General features: G+C 54.5%; 2 protein-coding genes across 3 annotated transcripts in view; one reads left to right on the top strand and one right to left on the bottom strand.

Annotated features, from left to right (window-relative positions):
• The window catches only part of LRFN5 (leucine rich repeat and fibronectin type III domain containing 5), a 57724-nt gene extending 40385 nt beyond the window's left edge, over positions 1–17339 (bottom strand). For both annotated transcript variants that reach the window (XM_037395879.1, XM_037395877.1), the window contains exon 1: positions 16451–17339. The gene's annotated coding sequence lies outside the window, so the exon portion shown is untranslated. The remainder of the gene's footprint in view (positions 1–16450) is intronic.
• Positions 16971–26526, top strand: LOC119151691 (artemin-like). The gene is made up of 2 exons (XM_037395880.1): positions 16971–17616; positions 25512–26526. Exons 1-2 carry the CDS (start codon positions 16994–16996, stop codon positions 25801–25803), a joined length of 915 nt encoding a protein of 304 aa, XP_037251777.1. The 5' UTR covers positions 16971–16993; the 3' UTR covers positions 25804–26526.
• Positions 26527–26962: the final 436 nt, after the last annotated feature.

Raw genomic sequence — 26962 nt, 5'->3', positions numbered from 1 at the left:
GCAGAGATGGGTGCTGAGCCCCCACCCCCCCCAGCTGAGATCTGCCACAAGGACAGAATTGCCCAGGCTGAGCAACACTGACTCAGAAACATGACAGGGCAGGAGCTGACCCTTGGGTTTGCTTTTATCCAGTCACTGAAAAAACATCACAAAACATCATGGAGACATGCAAAAATCCAGCAGCAGCAGATCAGCATCTCTCGACCGTCACTGAGAGCAGCCAGAGTGCTCCCAGGACCCCACCAGGAGCAGCAGCAACAGATCGGGCAGCTCGCAGGGTGAAACCTGGACACTGCAGCAGCCAGTATGTCCCTGCTCCAGCACCAGGACCTGCTCAGCTTTGACAGCGACAGGCCATGGACCGACACCAGAGAGCAGCAGCAATCCAGCATCACCCTGCCACTCTCAGAACAACTGTGACCAGGGGAAGCACCTGGAGGCATCAGCGACAGGTCCACTGCTGCCCAAACAACACTGGTACCACCCAGGAGCTGCTGGGAGGGAAGCAGCCACAAACTGGCTGCGTTATAAGCAGCAGGCAGGAGAACTGCCAGGAACACTGCCTAGTAAAATAGGAACCCTTTTGCTCCCAGAAGCGATGCCCTTAGGCATGAAATCGCTCTCTTTGAACTGAAAGAGAGGAAGGAAGCAAATGCCTTAGATATTCGTTCCAGCAATCTGCCTTGGGTGCCACCCCTGGGCAACCCCATCTCCAGCCCTGCCCAGGGAGGGTGCCCTGGCTCCAGCCAGACTGCCATGAGGTGCCCACCCCAGCCCCCTGAAGAAGCAGTCACGAACTGACTGGCTGCACCCCAGCGCAGCAGAACAGAGGAAACAGGCTGCAGGAGACGAGAACTCCTACCAAGCAGCACAAGCGCAGTCTTACCTGCCAGGCTCTGGCATTTAGAGATGACATAGGGGAAATGAGCTTCTCAGCCAGCAATGCAGCACAGCCACAGCGTAAGACGGCTCACACTGCTAGAAAGGGATATTGCAATGCTTCACTCTGCTTCACCCATTTACATTGGGGGAATGTGCTACTTTGCTATTTGCAATCATTCAGTTAAACTCTCATTTACATATGCACACAGAAAAATAAACAAACAAATCCTCAAAGCAGTGAGCAACATCTCCTAGTGATACCACGGCAGCCTCTCTTTCACCAAAGCTCTGAACGAGATCTGACTGTCCCTACTCCATCTTCCCCACATAAAGAGCTGGTTCTATGTGCAATTTCCCTCCGGCATATTGACACTCAGCACATGTACCCACCATGGCACAGCTGGAAATATACTGGAAAAGACTTTTTGCAAAGCAAAGTGTCTCCATTTGGAAGCCTGGTGCCCCTCAGTAACCAAATGTAGTGAAACAGCAGTGGCCCACACTTGCAGCGGAAGGATTCAGCCATCAGCTCCATCCTCTGTGATAACACACAGCAATACATTGATATAATGTGAAAAATGGGTGCTGCATGGGACACAGGCATCGTAGCCCCTGCAGAAGTGACGAGACATCACAGCCTGACAAACAGGAGGTATGCGGCAGTGGGATGCATCCCACTGTCTCACTGTCTGCAGGGAGGCATGGGAGCGCAGAGCCCCAGCAGGCACCGCCTCGCTCTGGGGTGCTCCCACCGCACTCACCCTCCTTCCCACAGCATCAGCCTCTCCACGTTCAGAAGGAAGCCCAGCAAGGCTGCAAGCCAGTTTGGGCCATGCAACACCCGGTCCTCCCCTCTCGTCCCGGAAGCCTGCACCATCCACTAGCTGAAACCCACTGGCCAGCACTGCCTGCTGCTCCAGCCCTGCCCTGGCATGGCCACAGCAGCAACTGGCCACCATCACTCGATGAGACGGTGCCATGAGGGGTGAGATGTACCAAGCAGAGCACTGCGGAGCACGAATCTGGGAGTCCTGGGTGCTGCCCCGGGTTTGCTGCTCCAAGCATGTGCAGCTGCTGCGTGAGAAGGCGCACTGGCTCGCCACACTGCCTGCCCAGCTGCCCGCAGCCCCTGCCAGCACTGCCTCCTGGCATGGTGCCCACTGGCTGCTGGGCTCACCGTGCCCCACACAAATGCAGCCTGTGTGGGACGGCTGCTGGTGCGAGCCCTCTGCCATGGCCGGGGGTGGGGGGAACACCCCACAGCACCCCACCGTGCGGGACCATCCTGCAACCCCCACCAGTGCACTCCTGTGCGGGGAGCAGCCCAGGCCTTGGGATCCTGCTGCCATCCCGGATGAAATCCCACTCTGGGCTCCTGCTCACCCTCTGGGATCCCGTGCCTTCTCCTGACCCGAAGCCTTGGCCACGTTAACCCTTTGGGGTGGGCGTGCAGGTGCTGCGGCCAAATGCCAGGCATCGGCCATGCGCCCCTGCGGCAGCAGACACAGGGCTGCCGTCCGGGCACCTGATGGGACTGCCCTCCCCAGGAACTGCCCCAGTTTTGGGATCCCCCCAGGGCCGGCAGGTGCAGCATGGCAGGTACACAGCTGTTGCTGTGGAGGTTGATGCTCCCCAGCAGCCCCTGGTTACCGGAGCTGGCTGCGGGCAGGTGGGGAGCCAGAGCCTGGGTCAGTTCCCATTCCTGTCCTCCTCTGCTGCGGAACTGACTTCCCTCCATTGTGTTTTTCCCCTTCATTAACTGGTAACAGGTATCCTCCTCTCTCAGCCCCTCCAACTACCATTAACTCATTCATACACCGTTATCTTCGCTGCGCGAGTGTTGGCTGATAATTGGGAGCGCTGTGGAGACAGTTGTTCTCTGATGCCCTGAGGTGGTATATTTGCAATTAATTTCAGGATGAAACACCATTCCTGCATCCACACAAACTGACATTTGCACGTAGCTAGATACCATCCTCCTACAACACGACTGTACTGCATTCATGTAGAAACTTCTTTGTGGGAGCGAATGCCAGGTCAAAGTTACAGCCTTAACCAACTGCTCTTTTTAGCAGAAGCAGCAGGACACAGGTAAATACAAAATAAGAGATTACATCACACAAGGACGGGAAAAGGACAAACGTCAGGAGAGCTGGCCACTGCCAGCACGTGGAAACTCACATCAAGCATCATCAGAGGGCTGCTGGGCTGCGACTGACCATTGGGTCCCAAGCTTTTGCCTTTGCCTGCCAAGGAAATGGGCTCAAATTGTGTGATTTTGTGAAGGATATGAAGAATTTGCTTGAGCTTCACGGAGAGAAGCAGCACCTGGGAGATTTAGAGCATTACAAACAGTGCAGCAGAAGGCAGAAGTCCCAGGAAAATACGGCTGCTGTGAAGGGGGCCAGCTGGGCAGCATTGGTGCCCACAGTGCCAGTGCCGGCGCGCCCTGGGATGGGGGACAGCCACACATCCCTCCCACCCCCTGAACCCCCATCTTCCTGGGAAAATGCATGTAAAGGACGTCTCCTCTGCTGATACCAAAGTTGGGAAACCTGTATTTTAACCCCTTGTCTTTGAAGCCCAGTTGCCATGGTTACTGCAGACCAGCCTCACTGCAACTGGGAAAACAGCATTAATTTCCCCCTGAGCCCAAAAAAGTACATGCCTTTCTCCTGAGATGGGTCTCCTACAAGGAGAGTCAGGATTTTATGACCTAGCATCTCATACAGTCAGGATGGAAATAAAGGCTTTATTCCCCAAGGAAGGCAGGAATCGCTCTGCTGAGGGCTTGGGCTTTCCCCTGCCCTGCAGTGGGCAAGGGCAGCAGTGAAGGAGGGCACTGAGGGCATCAGGGGCCAGTGCATCATCAGCAAGGGCACTGAGGGGCAAAGGCGCCAGGGGCGAGGGCAGCAAGGGCGAGGGCAGCTTCTTCTCAGCAGCATCCCCAGCTGCTCCCCCCCACACCTGCAGCCCGGGGCCGCCCTCCCGCCCTCCTCTGCCTTTCACTTTTTTTGGCGGGGGAACGGTTTACTGCCAGGCCCTTGTTTGTTTTACCTTCTGTGCCTAGTTTACTGTAAAGACAGCTGCCAGACTACTGGCAGTTTGGGGTTTTCCTTCTGACGAACAGTAACTGGCAGACAAGCAAACTCCCTGCAAAGTGCAACCGAGAAAGTAAGTGCTACAAAATAAGAGCAATTTATTCCAGGGTTTACAAGTCAGTCTTTGGTCCTCGGAGAGAATTCTCTTCCACTGTCAGGTGTTTATATTACTCCAGCACTGCCAGGCTACATCAGCAGCTTCCATGTCTATATTTGCACACACGTGTGCAGATATCCCCTTTTTTCGCATTATATTTGTATTCAACATGTAAGGAGGGAGGCACTGCTTGATCTGTGCTGCAAACTAAGTGTAATTTTGTCATTGGAATTGCATGGAAAACCAGAGCATGCTTCTGACCAGTTTTGATTATTTTGGACAGTGAAACCTACTGGTCTTTCTGGAAAGTTCTGGTAGTCCCGAAATGCCTTTTGCACCCACCTGGTCCCAGCTGCATGCTGGAGCTGTGCTGGCCATTTCATGGTAAGCCTCTCACCTGGGAGCAAATCACCTCACTGAGATTTAAATTCTAATCTAACCTCCGAATCCACTGAACTAGTTACGTTCTACTCTTGAGTTATTCCTGTACAGTCTTACTGACATAAAGGGTTTTTTTCCATTTCTATTTCTTCACCCCTATTGGCTGGCAGAGGTGTGCCCAGCCTGTGTTCTGCTCTGGCGCCAAGGCACCACAAGTCACAGACCAAGATCCCCTTTCCAGAGCAAGGCCACCCAATCCCTATGGAAAACCTCCACAGCCCTCTGCCCTCCAGGGACTTCTGGGCTGCCTGCAGTCACACAGCCAGACTTGACGAACCTCCCTGCACACAGGACTCACAGCATTTAGGACCCCACCGAAGGGCGATGTTTTAGCCCCCATTTACACCTCCGTTCACACTGTGGCAGGCGAGCAGGGGTTCCCAAGCCCACACCATGGTGCCACAGGCTGCTGGACACACAGTGCAGCTCCGATGGCAAAGTCTGAGCTGGGGACACGGATGGGACTGCAGTCACCTGCATGGAGGCCACACGCCATGCCCTCAGACAGACCATGATTTGGACACCATTTGGTGCTTTCTGAGCCATGCTGAACATCAAATATACAGCCCACCTTGAAACCATTTCATAAAGGAACATGGTAGTAAAAGCTTTAACAAAATCTCCCGGTTTAACTAGTGCCCAGCGGTAACCCAGGGCAGCTATTCCAGCGAAGCCATGCAGGTGCATGGGCTGGACATCAGGAAGCCCAGATAAGCCAGGTCGTGCTCTTCCCCCTGCCACTCCATGCACCCATGGCCCATGCCTGGAGCAGCCCCGTCTGCAGCTCCTCAGCCCAGCAAAGGCACCAGGGCCACTGCCGCTGGACATGCACCTCCCCCGCAGGCAGCGCCAGGGGGGCCGCAGGTTGATGCGGTGGCTAAGACATGGTTATGGTGGGTATCACTGCTGCTCCCGCGCCCTGCAGCACGGCCTCCCTCGGGAAGGCAGTAAGCGAGCACGGGTGCAGGGGAAGGGGACGGTTGCACAGGATCAGACCAAAGAAAGCTTCACCCTGCTACGAGCTGCAGTCGTCAGGGCAGACGTTAGAGAGCGGGTATGGCAGAGGCAGCATCTGGCACAGTCCCCCTCCCCTGGCTTCCCCCCGGCTCTGTGCAAGGCAGGGAGAGCTAGAAGAGGGGCGGCTGCTCCCTTCAGCTACTGCCGTTCTGGTTCGGAGGGCAGTCACGAGCAAGCTGCCGTGCTGGAAAGCAGAGCTCAAGACTGACCTGGCTGGCATCCACATCTTGACATCAGCAGGTCAGCCTGTCACTAATTGAATTATACCTGCATTACTTAATAAACAAAGAATACTCTCCACATTATAACGATGTAATCCTTTAATTGGTTTTATGAGCGCAGAGTCCCACGGGGAGTGCCACAAATCCATCAGGATGCCCCTGAGCACTCTATTTCTGAGCTGGCGAGATAAGGAGTGTCATATGCTGCGTTCGGCACTGGGCTGAGCCAGCAAGGGAGCCAAGTCAGCCCTCTGCTCTGCTCTGTGCCGCACCACCCAGCACCAGCACTGCTCCCGTGGGCTGCGGAGACACCACTGGCACGAGCCAGCGAGTCAGACCCCATCCCCCCAGCACAGCGGCCCTGCCCATGGACACAGCACCCAAGGCAGGCAGTCTGCCTGCCCCAGTGTGCCTGGGGGTGACCCCACCGCTTCGGTGCGCACCGCACAGCGTCCCAGGGCAGGTACACGGGGCCTCTTCCAGGCGAAAGGCAACTGGCAGAGGTGAGCGCTTCAACCTCGTGGGTGCACTCCAGCCCCTGGTCTGCACTCAGTCCATCAGACCTTGTGCCACGTAACTTCCCAAACACATGGTGGGGACATTGGGTCCTCCTCACCCACCATCTCACCCCAGAATCATAGAATCATGGAATGGTTTGAGTTGGAAGGGGCCTTAACAATCATCTAGTTCCAGCCAAATTCATCTTCTTGCACCACACAACTTACTAGCATAGAAGTAAACCAGGACTACGTCCATGCAACTTAGCATGGTCTGAAAAGTCAGCGAAGCCTTGGCAGAGGGAAACCACACTTAGCAGAACTCAGATATCCTGCTCCATGACACCTCATGCACGCAAATGTCAGCTCAGGATGAAGCCTCTAGGGTAAAATACCCACTTCCACATCTTAATACTCAGCACTACTTCCAAAGTTTGCCCTGCTGGTCAAACCAGGGGTCGAGGAGGAGGAGGAGACAGGGCTCGGGGCAATGCAGCCACAGCTGGAAGCCCACACCACCCTCCCTGTGTTACCCTGCGTGTGCCATGCCACACGGGTGCCATCTGCTCACAGGAGGACCGGGGCTCTGCCCCACCGAGATGTTTAGTTTAGATTTTCTGTGTCCAGCATTACAGGAGAAGCACACTGCACCCTCGCAGTACCAGCGATTCTCCTGATTCATGTGGTAATTGTAATGCTGTTGCCCTTCCCTCTCCTCTTTTATCCTTTGCCTCTCTTCACATTCTCAATATAAATCAAGGAAGCATTACTGACCATCAGGGAACCATTTGGGTATCTGATTTCATGTACGGCCTGAATTGCAGCTGGCAATGAGAAGGAAGCCTCTCCACAGCACTCTGACTCTTGCATCCTGCTGGCCATGATTTTGCTCCTCATTATTGTTATTTATTTATTGTTATTATTTTGACATTCCAGATGCAGTTTAAATACAGTCACGTGGTCTGTACATAGGCTTCTTTAAAGCTTCTTAGAAGAAATTAAGCTTATTCAGTTCAGCACTTTGTACCCTTCAGTGAAACCACTGAAGACAATAATACAGCCTGTATGTGAGCAGCAAGGGGCTGCGATGCTCGAACAGAGCTACTGCGGATCACGTGGCTGAGCAATAGAAGCAATCAAAGGGCATTTACCTAAGCAGTTTATCTTTTACTCATTTGTATATACTGCACAATGATACACTAGTAAAGCTCATTTAAAAATATATTTTCCTGATTTGTTCCCTTAGAAATTAATACAATCTTCATTTGAACCTAGCAGGCAGCCGTAACTATCCATCCTGACCTACTGTGTCTTTTTCCAGTGTATTTACTGTGTTTTCCTTCTACAAACAGGGAAGGACACAGGGATTACTTCAGTCCACAGAAAGTGTTTGTTTGCAGAATGCTTCTTAAATAAACCAAGTTAGAAACAGAGTGTTTGACCCAGGGCAGTAATGGGCAATAATGAATACAACAGAAATGTGAGCCCTGGGGAAGTAACCTCCCATTTCAACCACCCCATCGAAACGTCTATAGGTCAGGCTGCTGGAACACAAGCAGCAAGACGGGAATGTGCTCTGCTTGCTTACTTACAGCCGAGCAAACAGAGCCTCTATGCGGGATGGCAGGGAGAGACAAACACCACATCATACCGCCTGCCACTGTCCCCGTGCCCACAGGGCAGGCACAGCATCAGCCAGGGGGTCCCTGGTCCCCGGCAGGTTCCCTGGTGCCCAGCACTTTGCTGTGGATCAGAGGGATTGTCCCAAGACCCTGTGCTCGCAGCAAGGCAGGGCGTGAACCCTGGAAGGGAGCTCAGTGCCAGGCAGCCTGACATCCCGCAGCCGGGTCTGGAGGTGCTCTGGGATGGGGCAAAATGGGAGGTGGGGGGCAGCCAGCTCTGCTCTCAGGGCTCTGGGCTGCTCCCCCTCCAACACCCATGCCCCAGGGTTCGCCCAGGGAGCAGCACCCCCAGGCCCCTCTTCACACCCCCAAGAGCATGGCAGAGGGGCAAGCACCACCCCAGTTCTGGGCAGAGCCTGATGGGTGACCCCACAAGCAGCGCCCAGGATGAGCAGGCAGCAGGGCAGGCCACCAGCAAGCCACTGCTCAGGGTCCGCGCCAGGGCACTGGCACCACCTGGATCGGCTGAATAACATCTTGTCAGGCTGGGGACCACGTTATGACTCCTCAAGACTCAGTGCTAATTGCCAACGCTTTCTGAAGACCACCAAAGAAACACAAACCTCCTCCTGAGCTGGTGGTAGCCTCTGCAAAGATGTACTTTACTGTAAACCTCCCACCCCACACAGAGAACTGCTAGGCACTGTGACTTTTTATGGCTTTCTATTAAGTTTTTTAAAGCCAGCGTTTTACATGTACAACTCCTCTACTATTTACAGGAGCTTCTTCATGCCAAGCAGTTTCAGAGAACACCCTGTGCCCGCCACCCCGGGCAGCACCGTCCCGCAGCAGGGACATGGCCATGCAGGCAAACACGTCCTGCACACATGGTGCTGCCCCATGATAGACATTAAGTGTCACCCTACACACAAGGGTAAGGGCGAGGGCCCGGAGCCAGGAACACCCTGAGGTGCATGGACAGTCCTACTGACTGCAGAAGGATTACTCACATAAAGAATTAAGCCTACATAAGTATGTTAAGTGCTGGTCTGGCAGAAGGTCTACGCCACCCATGCACTGGGCACTCACCATGGATGCAGCAAAACAAGAAGCTACACTCAGCTCCTGCACCCACGGAGCTTTGAAATGGCTCCAGTGGAAGTGCTCCACTCTAAAGGTGCTGGAGGTACAAGAATTACACTCTGAGGCGCTGAAGTTTTCTGAAGAAACTATTAAAAAAACCAAAAGACTGGTTTATACTGCCAGGATAAGACAAAAGCATTGCTCCGCAACTTTAATGGCAAGAACAGCGGCGAGGGCAATGGCTGGGCTGAACAGTCATTACACCGAGTCGCTCAGTGTGGGAGCAGAGCGTTCACCACCACCACACACATACACAGCTACACACATACTTCTGTCTGCCAAACCATGAGCTGAAGTATCTCATTTCTGCCTGGAACAGGAGCAAACCTCCTCATCTCTGACAATCAGAGAGATGCCGTAGGGCACTAACCACATCCCCATGGGTATTTCCAACATGCACTAGACCCTGATGGGAGGGCTCCCCACTGCTTGGTGACACGGGGGTGCAGAGAGGGGAGGCGTGAGTGGTGCATCTGTGGTGCCCAACTGCGGTAAGAGGGGGGCCTTGTGCAAGGGAACAAGGAGTACTGGAAAGCAGACTGCACCCTCAAAACTGGTCACTAAGGGCAATCCTTGCCACATGCTTGGGGACAAGGACACATCTGTTTGGAGCAGCCCAGCCCATTGCTGCTAAGGCCAGGGCACCAAGTGATGAGCAGCTCAAGGAGTCCTTGCTCAGGTGCTCTGCTTGCAACTGCCTGGCAGGTGCTCTGCTTGCAACTGCCTGGCAGGGCCTCTGCAGCAACACATCATCCAGAGAGCCACTCCTCCCCATGTACACCCCACAGCCCTGGTCCCCAGCACAGCACATCACAGCTCTTCCCAGCCTGTGTGCCAGCTCCCTTCCCATTGTTTCCCCCAGCAGCAGGGCATGCACACACAGCTCCAATGCAGGGAAGTCCTGGAGGTGCAGCACGGAGCTGGGATGTACAAGAAAACCTCTTCAGGATCCAAAGCCAGAACCTATGGGGCCCGAGTGCTGCCAGACCCACACGACACCACCCGGAAAAGTCATCAGCTGGATCTACCTGCAGCACATCCCCAGCCCCACTGCAGGCAGTGCCAGAGGACCCCTGCCCAGTGCCTGCCAGGACACTCTGCTGCCGCACGCTGGCAAGCGCCGCTGGAGCCTGAACCAGGGCTTGCACTGTTCTCGTCTTGCTTCTTTACACCATAGTGGGAGAAGACGCTCAATTTTCTGTGTCGGCTTGCCCGGGTTTGGTCATGGCATCCAGTGCCCCACCGCTCTCCTGAGCGGCGTGCCATGAGTCTGCAGATCCCTTCCAGTTTGCCTGCAGAACAGCAGGCTGTCTCCAACAGAAGCCACAGCCAAGGCTTGGCTGGCAGGAGAGCGGCAGTCACTGCTCTGGAGCTGCAGTTCAGAGCCTGGCCCCGACTCACGAGAGCAGCATCGCTGCATCCAGGCTCCAGTGGAGATGAGATGAGATGCAATGCTGACGTGTCAGGAGGAGCCCTGAGCACAGCAAATCTGCCCACAGCACAGCAAAAACAGCTTCGTACAGCACGGCAGAGCTGAATCACAGTCCCAAATAGAAGGCTCTCCTGTGAAACACCACGTACCGGCAGAACCACTGAGTCACAGCTGACAAGGCGACAAATCCTGCTTGCCTTACTCAGACCTGTTCCCACAGAGCCATATCAGGGAGTCTTTACATAAAGTATTTTAAAAGTGCGTTGGTGAAAACAAAAACAATGCAGCTACCAGAGCACCGGCAGTGCTGCTGACTGACTGTATGTGCCTTTCTTTGCTGGGGCAGAGACTCCACATAACAGGTAAACACTTCACTCTGGTTAAAGCCCAGATAAGTTTAACCCACACCTCACCCACGTGCAGCAGAACATCCCTGCATTACTTCTCAAGTGTTGTTAAAGAAATCCTGTCCCAAATCCTGGGGCCAGCAGCACTATCACAGCCTACTGAAAACAGAATCTGGGGCTTCCTCTCCATGTGACTTCTTCTACTGTGCTTTTTCTCCCTTGTACATGTTTTTCTTGTACATCTGCTGTATTGCAGCTGGTAGTCTGTCTTTCTCCTATAGCGGGCACAGAGCTGCCACAGCTCACTGCTGTGGGCTTCTGTGTCAGGCTCAGTCCTCCTGCTTCTCTGTCCCCCTTGGCCAAGTACAGAGACTAGGCAGTACATAGAATTAGAAATATATACCCAGAGAATATCAGATATCTGGCAATGTAACAATGCTGAGGCAATGAAAGCTGAAGAGTTTTATCTGTCTCCAATCCAAAAGAAGTCCAACAAGATCTTGACAGAGAAGCCTAAACAAAAACTTCCATGGGAAAAAAAAAGATAACACACTTTAAAGTAAAGCTAGCTAATCATGTGTTCTCATGAAAATGTTTTGCTAAGAGACACTTCCTAGTGAGAAACTTCATCTAGAAGAACAACCTCAAAAGCAAGGCATTGGACATGGGGTTTGCAGCATTGGGAAGCAGCTTCAAACATTCCCAAGTCATGGCTCGCCACATGCTACGCAATTAGAGAGGCATTCACCGAGGTTCCCACTATCGCTTGAATTAGCCATTTGACAAATCACCTTCTGCATTATTCCGCCTGCTCAGGGCAAATATTATTTGCAGAGCTATTTATTCCATGGGAATACGAGAGCTGCTGCCCAGCTTATGCCACAGGCACGGTGTGCCCAGCGAGCCGCCCCAAAGCAGGGCACAGCAGGGCAGCCAGGATGGGGGCACACAGGAGGCCTTCGGACACCACAGACTTCCTTACACCCATTGAACAGGACAACTGGGCAGTTAAAGCAGCTGCCACATAAATCTGTGCCTGCTGCTCTGTGGCAGGGCATGGCTCCTGGCACCACAGTTTCACCACGCTCCATACCTCTGGCTAGTGGAGCCTGGACCAAGGGGCCAGAAGTAGCCTGGGGGCCACAGCACCTGTCCTCGGGCTGCCCAGGGCATGCAGCGACCAGGCTGAAGGATCTGGGCCAGGACCTCCTCTGAGAGCCCTGCCTTCACCCTCTCCTCACCAGGTCTCCTCTGCCATGAATACCAATCCCTCTCCCTTCCTCTGTAGCCTCCCTTAGTTCTCCAAGAAAAGTGAGTGAGAGCTGCCACAGAATATGAAATGATTGTCATTACTGCTTCATGATGGGCCACAGGCTAGTCAGACAGCCATTACTATAATCACCACAATCAAGCAATCCTGTTTGTTATCCAGGAATATATCAGAGGTCTCCATCCCTCCTCAGAAGCCCCACAAGACCTTCCCTAGCTCCAGAGAAAGGCAAACACGGACACAGACTTGCCCCTCTGCAGCAAGGACACGAGGGAATACTTATGACAACCTGGAATTAGGGCACCATCTTTCACCCCTGGGTCTGTAACATCACTTCCAAAGCACGACCTGGACGGCCATCAGCACCCCTCTGCCCCAGCACGCAGTGAGACCACTGCTCAGGTCAGCTCCTCCGCAAGCCGTTCCCCACTGTGCCACTGTGCAGGGATGCAGCATGCAGCAGGCTGCCCAGCACCAAGACCCGCAGCTCTACAGCAATGGACTGTTGAGTTTATCCCTGAAGGAGAATCCTGCTCCCTTCTCTATGAACTCCTCCCATTTCCATCGCAGCATGGGTTCCACCAAAGAGCTCCCACAGGATGGGGCTGCCCTGCAGCAGCACTGACACCCAGGGCACCTGCTGGCTCCCCGACCCGCCACGCACCCCGAGCAAATGAGAAGTTATTCTTCAGTGTCTGTCATTTTGTTTTCAAAATGACGTCTCCAACTTCAGGTACCAGAAGGTATATCTGACTAATTAGAAGCAAATCTTTGTTTTGTTGCAAAGAACACGATTATTTGATATATAGTTCTAGAAAGAATGGCTCACTCTGAAGCAACAAAACCTTATACTGGTCTGGTTTCGGCTTCCAGGCTTGATCTTGTCTCCAGTATTGCTTCTGTTTGACCACATTTCTTTCTGCTATCCATCTACATGGACAACATGCTTTTATTTCCAAAGCATTTTAGATAACTGCCCTGAAAATAGCTTTTGTTTAAAACACACACACCACACACACACCTCCCTTAGCACAAAACTCATAAAACAGTGTCAGTAAGTACATTTTAATAGCACGATATCAAAAAGTAATTTTACTACTAGCTAGAGAAGTCTGAAAACTGCAGAGGATATATTTAGATGTGTATAAATAGACAACACTCAGTGATGTCTGGTCAAAGGAGTACAAATCTTCCCTAATGCATGGACTATGCCCGGCCCAAAATGCTTCAGCAGCACTTAGACAAGCCTTTTCTATTTGGCTCAAGTTCTGCAGGCCCATTAATAGCAAAGCTATTAGAACGATTTTCTGGACCGGTTGCTTGCTCAGAGAATATTCAAAAGATTGCTCTATAAAACTGAACCTGTTACCACATCTGAAAGCATAGGCAATATTGATCAGCAATGGAAAGCCATTAGCTCTCCAGTGTCTGAAATACCTCCACGTGCCCCAGCAGACAGACAAGCATTCCAGGCACCTCGGGGCACTCCATCTTTCCACAGTGCTTTCAGCTTGCAGGCACCCTTGCTGGTCAAGCCTGTCCCTCCTGGCACATCTGCCTTTGTGTCTCCTCAACTCCGGGGAAGAAACCACACACTCAGCCATCGTGGCAGCAGCAGCCCACTGGAGGTCGTCTGTTTGGAGAAGACCTGGCTCCTTCTTGCCACACTGCTCTGCCACGTCTCTTCTTGGGTTCCCCCTCTTCTTTCCCGCACACCCAGCCAGCCCAGTTCCCAGGTTGGGCAGCCACCCCTTACCCTGCCCCTGTATTACAACTGCAGCCTGGCACCATTCATACCTTTGGTGGAAAACAGGAGCCTCTCCAGAAAACAAAAGCTGTATGAAAAATGCAACCCAAGCCCCCAGGACACCCCACCCCACCCCCAGCAGAACTGCATCTCACAGCCCGGCCCTTCCCCTGCTCCCGAGCAGGACCGGAGTGCTCAGCCCAGCAATTCCCACTGCAATGGGACAATGTGGAGTCCACTCCTACAGCTGCCTGTGTTTGGGTAAGCAGATGACCTAGTTCAGCTTTGAACTTGTACTAGGCACCTGAAATATCTAATTTTTACTTCCATGGACTGCACTGCCATGATAAAACCAGTAATTACTCTTTCTGAAAGCAGAAAGGCAAGCTAATATACCAGGAGAAGCTTCTTAGCGAGGCTTGTGACTCGAGGCCTAACTGGCAAGCTCTGGTATGCATTTTGATACAGTCTTACACATTTAAATGCATTTATTATGCATTTAAACAAACGCGTAATCCCTTGAGTACAGTATATATTTAGAAACATAGATGGGGAAGGTGTTTGGGCACCAAGAACACCCGGGCTACAGTATGGCTCTTTGTGTGAAGAACCAAACTCCCCAGGCAGCAGCAAAACCGCCAGGCCTCGCTCCAGTGCCCATGGCACACCTCCACCTGCCAGGATAGCCCACAGCAGCGACACGGCACCCAGGGGCTGGCCCTGAGGTGAGGCCCACCCGTACGCAACTCACAGCATCTGGGGAATGTCTCCAAGGCACTGGGGAGCTCAGCTGGAGTCCCTGTGGCAGTACAGGGTGTGCACAGCCCCAAATGACCAGGTCCAGGGCGGCCCCGGTGTGCCAGGACACAGCCCCGCTGCACTGCAGCAGAGCCAGTCCCAGGATGCGCGGTCCATTTGGGCATCACCACATCACTCTCCTGGGCACATCTACGGCCAGGATCTGCGCTGCCAGAGCCAGGCAGGGCCCCTCCACACCAGAAGCCACCTGCAGACGCGCAGTGGTAAGCAAAAAGGCTCTAAGGACCTGGGATGGATGCATCTTGTATCTCACTAGCTTGTTGCCAGGCTGTGCTGACTTGAACAGGCCTGGACACGCCACCACACACCCGAGGATGCTCAGAAGGAATGAACCCACATCACGTTGCTTTGGGAACATGTGAAATGTAAGCATGGGTGATCTTCACAGATCACTACCAAGACAAGCACAGTGATCACGGTGTAGGGACTCCTGGCCTGCCTGGCTCTGGGATGGTCAGCTGGAGGCTGTGAAGGGCTGGGCACCCAGCTCTCTGGGGGACTGGTGAGGTTATGTGCATACCACAACTGAGAGTAAGCCATCCTGCTCTAGGCAACGCAATGGGAGACAGTCCCTGACCCAGAGACACAACAGACCGGGTAAGAAGGCAAAGGTGCAGGAGAGGAAACACCACGGCCCAGTGCCACGGATAAAATGAGGGAGCGCAGCGCTCGTGTTAGCTCCACGGCAGACCCCGTCGGGCTGCAGACCCTGCGCTGGCAAACAGCAGCACTGGAAGGGGCTTCCCTAAGTGCTTCAAGCCCAGCCGTGCCAGTGCCTCCCCCGGCGCGACGCCCCCCTAACTCTGCCTGTGGCTGGGCACGCTGCCCCTCCAAGGGCCTCTCCCCGGCTGGGGCTGCTCCAAGAACCAGGTCTGTGTGCTCCCGACATCAACATGGCTGCGAGGCTTCTGCTGGCTCCTCTACAACTGCTCTGCCATCTCCCCTAACGGGGACCTTCCAGCGGGAAGAAAAGGTTTCGCTTGTCCTACATTTGCTTTCCCGCAGATGAGGAGCATTCACTGCACAGAGGACGGCGGGGAGGGGAGGGGGGCGCGGCGCGCATCCCGGGGTGCCGGGGCCAAGCGCAGCCCTCCCGGACGGAGCAGCGAGCCGAGAGCGGCGCGCCCGGCCGGGGGCTGCAGGACGGGGCGGCCGCCAGCAGGGCAGCGGCCGGTGGGGGGAGGAAGACGGCGAGACGCAGGTCTCCCGCTCCCTCCGGGGCAGCTCCGCTCCCCGCCGCAGCCAGAAGAGCCAAGCGCCCGCCGAGGCGCCCCGGGCTGGTTCCGCGCTCCAGCGCCCGGCCCAGGCCCCGGCCAGCGCCTGCCGCTCCCGCAGCCGGTCCCACCGCGCTCCCGCCCCGGCCCGGCCCTGCTGGCGCTCCCCGGGCGGCGGCAGCAGCGCGCCGCGGCGCGGAGGGGGCGGCGGCCGCCGCGGCACACGCGGCCCTGCAGCACCCCCAGCCGCGGCCGGCCGCCGGCGCCGTCCCGCGGGCAGCGGCGGCAGCGGCGGGAGCGGCGGCAGCGCGGCCCGGCCCGGCCGCGGGCAGCGGCCCCGCCCGCGCTGCCTCCGCGCCCACCGCCACCAGCGCAACCCGCGGCCGCCGCCCTCCCGGGAGGGGCGTCCCACCGCCGCCGCCCGCCGCCGGCCATGTCCCGCGCGTCGCGGGGGCTGGCTCTGCCCGGGCCGGCTCCGGACCCGCCGCCGCCCCCCGCCCCCGCGCCCCGTCCTCCGCGCCCCCGCGCCCCGTCCCCCGCGAATAAGCAGCGCGGGCTGCAATGCAGATGGAGCCGGGAACGGCAGCCCCCCGCGATTACCTGGCGCCTCCCGGGGAAGGACGGCGTCCGGAGCGCTTCCCCTGCAGGTGCGGCCGCGGCCGGCTCCGGCGGGCTCCGCGGGCTGGCGGCAGGCAGGCTGGCCGCCTCTCCGCCCTGTGCCGGCGCTCACCAGCCGCATCCTAGAGCGGCTTCGCGGCGGCGGCGGCGGCCCGCGGCCGGGGCGGGCAGGGCAGCCCGCGCGGACGGCCCCATGCGGCGCGGCGGCGCGGCTCCGGCGGGCGGCGGGCAGCACATGCACACACGCACCGGCGGCGGCGGGAGGCGGGGGGACGGCGCGGGGCACGCAGCGGCGCAGCCCGCCGAGCCCGCTCGCATCGCCCCGCCGCGGGCAGCCCCGCTCCGCGCCCGCCGGCCGGTGACCTTGCCGTGTACCTGCGCAGGTTAATCCTCGACAAGCGCTCCCGCTCCGCGCCCCGCTGCGGAATCCTGCGCACCGGGGCGCTGCCGCTTGGACGGACGGGCGGACGGGGCGAGGAGCGCGGGCCGCGGTCAGCCCCGCCGCCGGGCCGGCGCCCCCCCGGGATGGGGACGGGGGTGTGTGGGGGTGTGGGGAGGAGGGGGCGCGGGGGGGTGTGCAGCTACAGCGGAGCGGCCGCGCAGCGCGCAGGGGCGGCCGGCGGCAGGGCCATGCGGCTCCGCGCCGCTCCGGCGCCGGGCGCGCTCAGGCGGAGCAGCCGCGGTGCCGGGCGCTGCGGCGGGGCAGGGCGGGGTGCTCGGTGCCCGCGGCTCGCCCCTGCGCGGCCGCCGCTGCTGCTGCTGCTGCTGCGCCCATCCTCCGCGCCGCCGGCTACCGCCCGGCCCCAGCCCCGGGCAGCCGCACCGCTCGCTGCAGCATGGAGGCAGCCGCCGCCTCCCCCGCAGCCGCGCCGCGCCGGGGCGGGCTGGAGGAGCCGGGCGCCTCCCCGCCCCGCCGCACGCACGGCTGAGCCGCAGCCGCCCGGCCGCCACGCAGACGTGCCGCCGGGCCGCCCCCTGCTGCGCCGGGCACGGGGCTCCGCTCCGCCGGGCGGGCAGCGGGCGGGGACCGGGCACGGGCACGGCAGCGCCGTGGGGCAGGCCCGCGCCCGGGGCTCGCTCGACCCGCGCGTGTATCGGCAGCTGCACCGGCGGAGCCGGCCCGTGGAGGCAGGAGCACGGACACGAGGGTAAGGGACGGCGCGGGGGCTCGGCTCTGACCTGCATGGTGACTCTGCTGCTGCGCACCCTGCCCGCGCCCTGCCCGCCCTAGCCGCCCGACCAGCGCCCGGTGCCAGGATGCGGGCAGTAACACCTGACGTGTAGGAGGGGATGATCCGGGCAGGAGAGGGAGAGGCTGGGTTGTCTTTGGGGGTCAATAAATTTGAGAGCTTTTAGGGATTCAGCGATCGTTTTCTGCCTCCGGGATTCCCTGGTAGGGAGGAGAGTACATTTCACTACAAAACACTGACGACTAATGCTCTTTTGCGAGAAGATGTCGGTGGTGGTGCAGGACCCGGAGCGGAGCAGCGAGAGGAGCACTGCCGTGAAGAGGAGCTGAGGGACCCCGTTGGCCGCCGTTGATCCTGGATCTGGAGGCAGGCGCTGGCACATGCCCTGTGCCCGCTGGCAGCAGGCCCTGTCTCCTTGGACTCCCTCCTGGTGGAATGGCCAGCTCTGCTGGGGCTGCCTAGGTCTGCTTGGCCTCTCCAGCCAAAGTGCCCAGGATGCTGCCTGTAGCCAGACTGGCACGCAGGGCAGTCGCTGCTGCAGGATGCAGGGCAGAACGCATCGACTGCTCTGCGCGCTCGGAGGCAATGGAAGCCACCCTGCTGGGATACACTGGCATTTTGCTGGGGGGACGTGCTGTCAGGGAGCCCCATCCCAGAAAAGGAAAGATGCAGTAACAGTCCTCACAGCTCCTCTGCTGATGCTGTGCAAAAGATGTTTGTGCCTTGGGATGCAATGGCTGTTGTCACTGCGAGTGGGGAAAGGGAACACGGCAGTGCTCCTAGTGCTCAGGTCTGTCAGCGTGACCCAAGAAAATCGCTCTCCTTCCAAACTCTGAAGTGGAAAGGGAGTTTGTTTTTGTGGTCTCTGCAGCAACCTGTGACCCTGTTCTAGGGAGGAGTGCAGCACTTCCCAGAGCAGCAGCCGTCCTCTGCCCTTCCAGCAGCCTCTGAAACAGCCCAGGGCCTGGCAGCCAGGCTGGGTCTCCTAAGTTACCTCCAAGTCCCAGCTGCTACTTCATGAAGCTGGTTTGAGTTGTTATGGAGGCAGAGAGGCTAAAGTGCGCACGGGAGGGAATGAGACTAAATCTTTTACTCCCTTCAGGGAAAACTCATGTCAGTAAGCTGATTTTGCAAGGATTGGCTCTGCGGTTACTTTCCCTAACACTCGTTTCTAGCACAGTTGTCCTTTGGAGCTGGAGAAAGTCTCATGCTCGGCCCTGACTCGTTTTCACAGCGTGCTCTCCTTTAGAGAGAGCAGAGAGACAAGAAGATGCTCCGTGGTAAAATGTCTGTTATCTTGGCTGTTGTCTACCATATTAGACAATCTTCTTTGACTTCACATTCAAGTGTTTGCTGCTCTGTCAGTTCTCTGCTGCCCCGAGAGCAGGATGGCTGGCATGACGGTGACACCAGCTGTGCAGCTGGCATCAGGAAAGGAAGGAAGTGTCTGGGTGCGGCTTCTCTGGTGGAAGGGAGATGAAAAAGCCTAGTGGGAACTTGGTGGAAGTTTGCACTCAGAGCATTGGGTATACTGGAGGGTGTATTGGTTTGCTGCTGCCAGCACAAACCCACCGTGAGGACTTGTTCAGGACCACTCTGAGCTGGTACCGTTACAGCACAGTCCAGAAACTCCATATCCTTGCAGACAGCTACAATAATGTCCCACACTCTGGCCTCAGCGGTCTGAACAAGGGCTGATGCGGCTTCTTTGCCAGACTGAATTCATTGTTGGATGTGGGACTGCCTTGTTAACTTACCCAGTGGAAAAACTACTCCTCCCCGGAGTGTCTGGGAGCGTGGGGAGCTGTGGATGTTCTGGGGAGGTTCACTCCCTGATGGGTGAACAGCCAGTCTGTCATGTCACTGGATGTGTCTACTGTGATGGCTCTGACCTTGTGTACTTACAACACGTCTCTTCCAGCCACTTCCCACTCCCTTGGCCATGTCGTCAGGCTGCCTCGCAGGCACTGTCCCATGGCAGCAACAGTGCAGGTGCTCGTGTCTTCATCTTAAGACAGGGCAGCCCTGGTGGGATGCTCTTAGTGGCAGCCTGCTTGCAGAAGGAAAGTCTCTGCAGCTGCAGGAGATCACGTGTGTGCCTTCCTTGGAACACAGCATTGGTGGCACACATGGACTCTGGATGTGGAGGACCAGTGGCTATATGGTGACTTGCCTTCAGCTCAGCTGCTTAGTGCGTGATGCTTCTGGCTCTGCCCAGCTGCCCCTGTCCTGGAGGCTCTGTACTGGTGTAACTGGGCACTTACCAACTGCCAGGTGTAGCTCCGTGGCTGGTTAGAAGTGGAGTGAAACCCCAGCAGCTTTCAAACAGGAGCAGTCAAACGCCACGTTTGATTCCATGTCTGAGCGTGGAAGTCAAAGTGAATCTGGGACCCAGACCTGACTGACAACATGTAACTGTTGTGCTGTTGCAGGTCTTGTCCTGAAACCATTCCCCTCTCTCTTGTTCACCCCTCCACTGTGGTCTTTCTCTGGGGTTCTTCCGGGCTCTGCATGGGGTGACACTGGGGGGTGTCTGTGCCTGAGTGCTCCCTTCAAGGCCCAGGTGTGGGCTGTTTCAGGAGGGACCTCAGTGCCCTAGGAAGGGGCAGGTCTGTGTGCTGGGGGAGCCACATGTGCGAGGCAGTGTACCCTGAGTGCCTGGCAGTGCACCCCCATAGGTGGTGGTGTCCTACATGGCCCCTAGGGCTGGGGATGCTCAGGATTGCTCAGCTGAGCTCCCACATAGCTCTGGTCAGGACCCACGCAGCCTCAGGGACCCCTCTGGTCAGGACCCACGCAGCCTCAGGGACCCCTCACCGCCTCTGGGGTTCAACCACCTCACCCATTATCCTTCCTAACAATCACTTACTGTGGGTTTTGTCTTATTCTAGCCTCCAAGCACAGTGTTAATGCCTTTTACCTGCTAGAGCTCCTAGGTTACTCCATAACCTGATATCTTTTCCCCCCTCTTAGCCATCATTTAGAAATTATTTCATAATTTCTTTTTTTTGGCTGAAATAAGGTGAGCTTCTTGAGGAAAGTGCTTTGTACAAATAATACATAGAGCTGCTTTTATGCACTCTTTCTAACCTTTAATCACCTCATGAAGGAGGGACTTCAAGCCTGGGCACAGTGCCACTTCACTGCAGCTGGCTCATTATGGAGTGCTATGTTCACCAAGCTGGCTCCCCAGACCTTCCAAACTCATGCATCCGCCCAATGTGGTGATCACAGAGGCTGCTTGTCCCTCACCAGACCCCCTCCCAGCCCCACCTGATAAACCAGAGCTGTCCTTCCAGCTGCGCTGAGGTGGGTAGCATCCTTAGCATCACTGCCGAACTGCTGGGCAGGCAAGACTGTATGCTGTCATTGGGGCAACAAGGGAGAAATGCCTCTTTTCTGAAGTGGCGATGGCTGTGCAGAGGTCTGAAGGAGTGACTGTTTAGGCATACATCACTCCGCACCAAGCAAAGGGCTTTACATTTGCATAAGCGGTCCTTTGTCATTAGGCAGCACTGAGCGTTAGTACCGCGTGCTGCGTGTACACCCTAACGGAGAGCGGCAGCAGTGCAGCATCGCCGCGAGAGCGGCAGGCAGGAGCCTGCAAGTTGTAGCATCCACGCTAAATCTCTACGGCAAGAGGCAGTAAACATTACTCTAAGATAGACTGTTGTAGCTCATCAGAAAGTATTTGGAAACTGCAATGTTTACTCATCCTTACAAGATGAAAATTCAATGCCTTAATCACTGAAATGTCAAGTGCCGTGCTGTGTGGAGTGGATCCCCCTCCTCCAGAGCACCTGGGAAATGGGAAACACTGCAGGCACGAGTGTGGCACCAGCCTCTCCCTCCAGAAGCAGCAGTGAATCATGTCGAGGTACCCTGGTACTCGTTTCGTGGGGATTTTTTTTCAATCTTAAATTATTTCATCTGTAAGATGGGGGAGCTGTTGCATTGTACAAAAAACGGCAGAGGCTGTTCGTACTAGTTCCTAGGTGTTATGTCTCCTTGTAAGCAAGCTGCAGCAGGCAGGAGCAGAGAAGCCTCCCCAGCTGTACCATGAGGCTACAGCAAGTGCCGGCACTTTCCAGAGCTGTAGTGCACCCCGTTACTGCCCTTGCCAGCCGGGAGGCACAGAGCTAGCAGTGGGTAAACCTGGCCCAGGCAAACGGCCTGTGAAGAGGCCCCTTCCTCATCATTACTTGTAATTTGATTTAAGGTGAGCTGGTGTGGCGTTTCTATCCAGGGTGCGTTGGTGAGCAGTAAAGAGCCAGCACTGATCAACTCACCGTCCCAGCCGGCTGGTGCTGCCAACGAATCAGAGCTTGTACCTGAAATCACTGCGGGGAGCAGGGAGCTGGCACCAGGTTTGTCTTCACATGGACACAGTTCACCTATTGAAACCAAACCAAGTGAAGAGATACTTAATAGTTGAAGTGCATCCTTTTTTATTTTTTTTAAACTATTAAAAAAACCTCCAGTTCAATTTAGATTTAAATTCATGATTGCAGTAATTTCACCGTCTGTTTGCTTGATATTTTAACAGATTTGTTTTCTGAGGTATAAAATAAGGCACTGATATACTTTGGATTTTTTTGAAATCTCCTGCATGATTATATGAAGATTTCTTCCTGTTGGTACCTGGCTTTCAAAAAAGTGGCTTATACCTTTCAATACTTTTTAGTCGGTAGGTATAAGCTGGAAGACTAACACAATGCTGTATGTCTGGTAGTGATCTAGCAATAGCTTTGCATCACATGAGCACAAATTTGCCTGGGAAGGACCTTGAGGCACAACTGAGAAAACATGCCATGCCATCTGAGAGCCCAAACCTCCCGGGCAGGGCTTTGCCCACCCTCTGAGCTGGCACACGAGCTCCGGGCATGAGGGCAGTGTCTGGCCAAAGCACCGCATCTGCCTTCGGCAAACTTTGTGCTCCACGCGATTGCTCACCCCATGGCTGTCTGGCCACATCCAGCCCCCTGGCCAAGAGGCTGCTTTGTGGCAGGGAACTGAGCTCGACCAAAGCACAGCTTGTTTAATCTGCTGTGCACAGACACAGGAGTGGAAGGAAATACAGCAGATGGAGACCTTGCACAAGAAATGGGAAGAAAGAGATTTATTGCAGGGCTGTAAATCAAAAATAGAGAATAATCCCAGTCATAATTTTAAAAAAACAGCCTACCCCAGAAAAAAAAAAATGGTTACCTGCGAAAAGCTGTTTCCTTCTGCCAGGTTTCATTGTCATCTCCAGGGCTTGGGACAAGTGTTCCCAAGGCAAGCAGGGACCAAAGCAGTCAGGAACTGCCACAGGTCCATGGAGGTTAAATGGAGGGAGCTGCCAACACACTGGCAACCCCATTCTTCCAGCTGTAAACAGATATACAGGTACTTGGGGTTTTGAGGGGACCCACCCAGCCTTCAGTCCATGAAGCCCTTGACACAGGAGTGCTTTTTACTTTCCTGTCCCAGCTAACTACAGTAGGAGGGAGCCAAATGGCCCAGCGGCCCCAGGAAAGCACTCAGAGCTGCAGAGCAATGCTGCTCTCTGATGAGCATGTCTGGGGGAAAAACAGCTCTCCATTTCTTCCTCAGAAGTTAACCCTGCTGGATTCAAGGGCAGTGATTGCCCATCACTGAATGAGGACTTCTGATCGGTGTTCTGCCAATTCTCTCAAACCAACACAGGCACAGAAGGATAGGGAGGATGATGGAGAAATGGCAAAATACCACTGGAGATGCTTTCGATCCAAGTTGGCAATCATTCAAGCCCATGTACCGTCAATTGAGCAGGCTTCTGCTGCATCTAGGGACATGGTTTAGTGATGGATGTGGTAGTGTTAGGTTAGAGGTAGAACTCGATCTCATAGGTCTTTTCCAACCTAAATGATTCTATGATTTAAGCAGTGTTGGCTGCCGTGCAGGTGGGATAGGCTTTACACGGCAGATAGCACAGCTGCCTTGTCCTGCTTCGCCAGGGCTCAGCATCCCGCACCATGGCTATTTAACAGAATGGAGCAGCCGAGATAAAGGTGCACTCCATTGCTTGTCTCCTCCTCCCTTCTTCTGGTAGTATTTAGGTGTGCCCTTGATATTTTAATAGCACACTCCCTTAACACTTGCACTCTCTTCGTGTTGGGTTTTTGGGTTTTGGTCTTTTAAAGTTCTTTCTTATTCACATTTCTTTCTTATGCAATTTATTCCTACTTTGTTGAGGTGATTTCTCAGTAGAAAATAGCAAAATCACCATCACCGGCCTGCTCAAATTCCCTTAGCATGCTTGCTGCTCTGTAAGAGCCACGTGGAGAGCTTGTTTCCATAATAGACTGGAAAACTGTTTGCTCTTCAACCAGTTGCTGACTCAAGTGTTCTTAAGCCAAATCTTGCATGGAGAAGAGTATCCAATAATTCAAGCCATTTGCACTGTCTTCCTTCTTCTGCACGTCCCATCTCCTCTCTTATATCCAGGCAACAAGCTGAGGGCTCGTGTTCAACTGACTGGGATGGAGGATGAAGAACTACCAGAGATTTCATTTATGCACATAAGAAAAAGAAAATAGATTTTTTTTACAGTCTTTATGGTTTTGAATTTACACTCCTTACAGTCACAGTTTAAAGCCTACAGAAACTCACCACTGCCATAACCACATCAAAGCGAAAAAGCAATACCAAAAATGAGTCAATTGTCCTACAAAATTTTATTCCTGAATGCAGACTGCTGTTTTGCTCCCCAGACAAGGAACGCAATATTGCATTGGAACAGGAAGAGAAAGCAGATTTAATGATTATGAGGCATAAGCATCCCAAACTAGCAGAACTGGAAAAATAATAAGGTAACTAATATTTTTAGGAAGTTGCTAATTGGGAAAAAAATACATAGACACACAGGCAAAATAAGTCGTGTAATAACTCTTCAAAAGAAAGTGAGCTGGAGTCTGGCATGGATCCCCACAGCTTCTGAGCTTGTTCAATTAAAATCAACACTGAATGGGTTTTCTTTCACTTTCATTACTCAAGCTGCATTTTTCAAAGAGATAGCAAATGAGTGATATGCATATGAAAGAACCATGGAGTATGAAATTACAAAATGATACAGGGTTTGGATATTTGCACTTTGAGATATTAAATCTTCTGAAGGAAAATATTTGAGCAAAGTCTGAATAAAGAACCCTATGGAGGAGGAAGGAAAAGCTGCGAGATAAATCTAATAAGGAAGAGACTAAGCAGTTTCCAAGCGCTATTGAATTACTTGGTTTAACCATGACACGGTATTTCCACTCAAGGATTTACTCCTCCATCTGGTCAAGGCAGCGAGCCCATTGTAATGGCCTTTCAGACCCATCTTTCTGTGCACACCCGTCTTGTCCGTGGGCAGCACCTCTGTCCCTCCCATGCAGTTTCTCCTGCCACGACAGTGCCACTGAGGCAAGGGAGTTGCCAGCTGGAGCTCTGAGACATGGTTTGGGGAGGGCAGGGTCTCTGGTTCCGTCTGCTGGGACTCAGGATCGTTCACTGCCCACCACAACCCCCCTCCCTGACACCTCCTTCCTTGTCATTGCCTTCGGGCAGCCAGAGCAGGGTTCCATCCGGCAGCGGTGCTGAGGGGCCATGCACGGAGCAGGACTCTCCACGTGGGTCTCCCCACGGCTGCCCAGGCATGTGGGTTTTGTATGGGCTTGTCTGCAGGTGAGTTGCAATAGCTGACTTTGGCTATCTGGGTCTCATTTATGTTTGTAACACAAAGTGAGTTCAAGATCCTGAGTCAGGCATGGATTTAACCCTTTCCAGAGATCTAGAGGTGCTAAAAATCACTTCCTTTCTGGCTGGTGCCCACCCTCCTTTCCTTTTTGCAGATGCCGCATTGCTGCAGCACCTCTCTGGGCAGATCAGAGCTGTACCTTCTCACTGTCCTGCACAGCTCCACAGCATGACACAGAAGGCAACCAGTGGCAGTCCTTACCCTGCCGCAGCCACTGCCGCCCCGTGGAGTACATCTCTGCGTTGGCCTTCCTAACTTTTGCCCTGCGTGGCCAAAGACATGCTTCATTACAGCTGGCATCTCATAAGGAGACCGTGTGTCACAATTCATTTGGATTTCTCAAATTTACAGGACAAAGTCCCTGTAAATTAAGCTTAATTTTATGAGCTCATTAAGACATACAACAAACAAACATGACAAACAAGGGCTCAACCCCCTTTTGCCCAAACTAGTCTTTTCACATGAATTCACTTATTCACCACTCAAGTCATGACGTTCATAACTTGTAACATGTAAATCTTAACTCATGCACCTGTGAGCAAACTAGTTCCCTAGCCAAGGGTGAGAGTGCTTGTCCTTCCTCCTCCACCGCGGTGCGGGCATCCCCTGTGTCACACTGGGAAGCACAAAAGCATTTTAGGTAAGCTGATGGTTTATGTCTTCCAGCTTGGAGGTTTGGTATATACTGTTTCCAGGAGTTAGCAGATTTAGATGAAACTGCCTGACACTTGATACACAAAGGTGCTGGCTGCAGGGGACAGCAGCTGCATCACGGCTCTTTCTGGCCACTCTCCTGCCTACCTGGTGCTCTGGCCTTGACCCAAGTGGTGCTACTCCCAGCTCACATCAGGCCTTGGCATGAGCTGTGTTAGCCAAAATCTGAGCAGGAGCCCTGTGAGCAGTCACAAGGTGCCAGGTATTCCCATCATTTCTTTCTTTTTGAGGGAGCACAAGGGGAGGGTTCAGGCTACCTGCTGTGTGGCTGTGCACTTTCTTGGTCTCAGTCTGCCAGCCTGCTTTATTTGTAATATTCTGTATAGATTAAAAGGCATTAAAAGTCTCCTGATTCATCTTGTGTTTTCGTGAACATGCTGCATGGAAAACACTTAGACAGTTGCCTTAGAAAACTATCCCTGATGGTCTCTTTAATCACATAAGACTTCCATGCTGTGTTTAAAAATCTCAGAATGCCGTGGCTTGATGGTAATTAGTGATAATTGTTTCACACATAGGCTCTGTATTTGACTAATAACTCCCTTTACAAGAGTCAGGGAGATCAGGGATGCCTGGGTCAAGAACTGTCATTGTTAATTACCCTTTTACTCCTCCTGTTGCTAACACAAGCTTCTCTGCAGCTTCTGCTGGCGTTGACCTTTCAAGGACAGGATGCTCAGTCCTGTGAGGCCTTGGGCACCACAGTACCACACTCAGACAGCAGAAGCAGGTTCAAGTGCTGCATACCAGGACCCCTTCAAAGGTGGCAAGCATGGATTTTCATTTCTTAAGGAAAAAGAGGCAGGTGTATCACCCCTAGTCTGACCTGCT

Source organism: Falco rusticolus, chromosome 7 (assembly GCF_015220075.1).
Source record: "Falco rusticolus isolate bFalRus1 chromosome 7, bFalRus1.pri, whole genome shotgun sequence".
Taxonomy (NCBI): Eukaryota; Metazoa; Chordata; class Aves; order Falconiformes; family Falconidae; genus Falco; species Falco rusticolus.
The sequence above is the reverse complement of the archived record's forward strand: the minus strand, read 5'-3'. Positions and strand labels throughout refer to the sequence as shown.

Excerpts from the sequence above, each read along its gene's own strand:
- LOC119151691 (XM_037395880.1), top strand. The coding sequence starts at position 16,994 with ATGGGGACGGGGGTGTGTGGGGGTGTGGGGAGGAGGGGGCGCGGGGGG. Across the intron at positions 17,617-25,511 it reads GCAGGAGCACGGACACGAGG|ATGCCGCATTGCTGCAGCAC; the intron begins GTAAGGGACGGC and ends TCCTTTTTGCAG.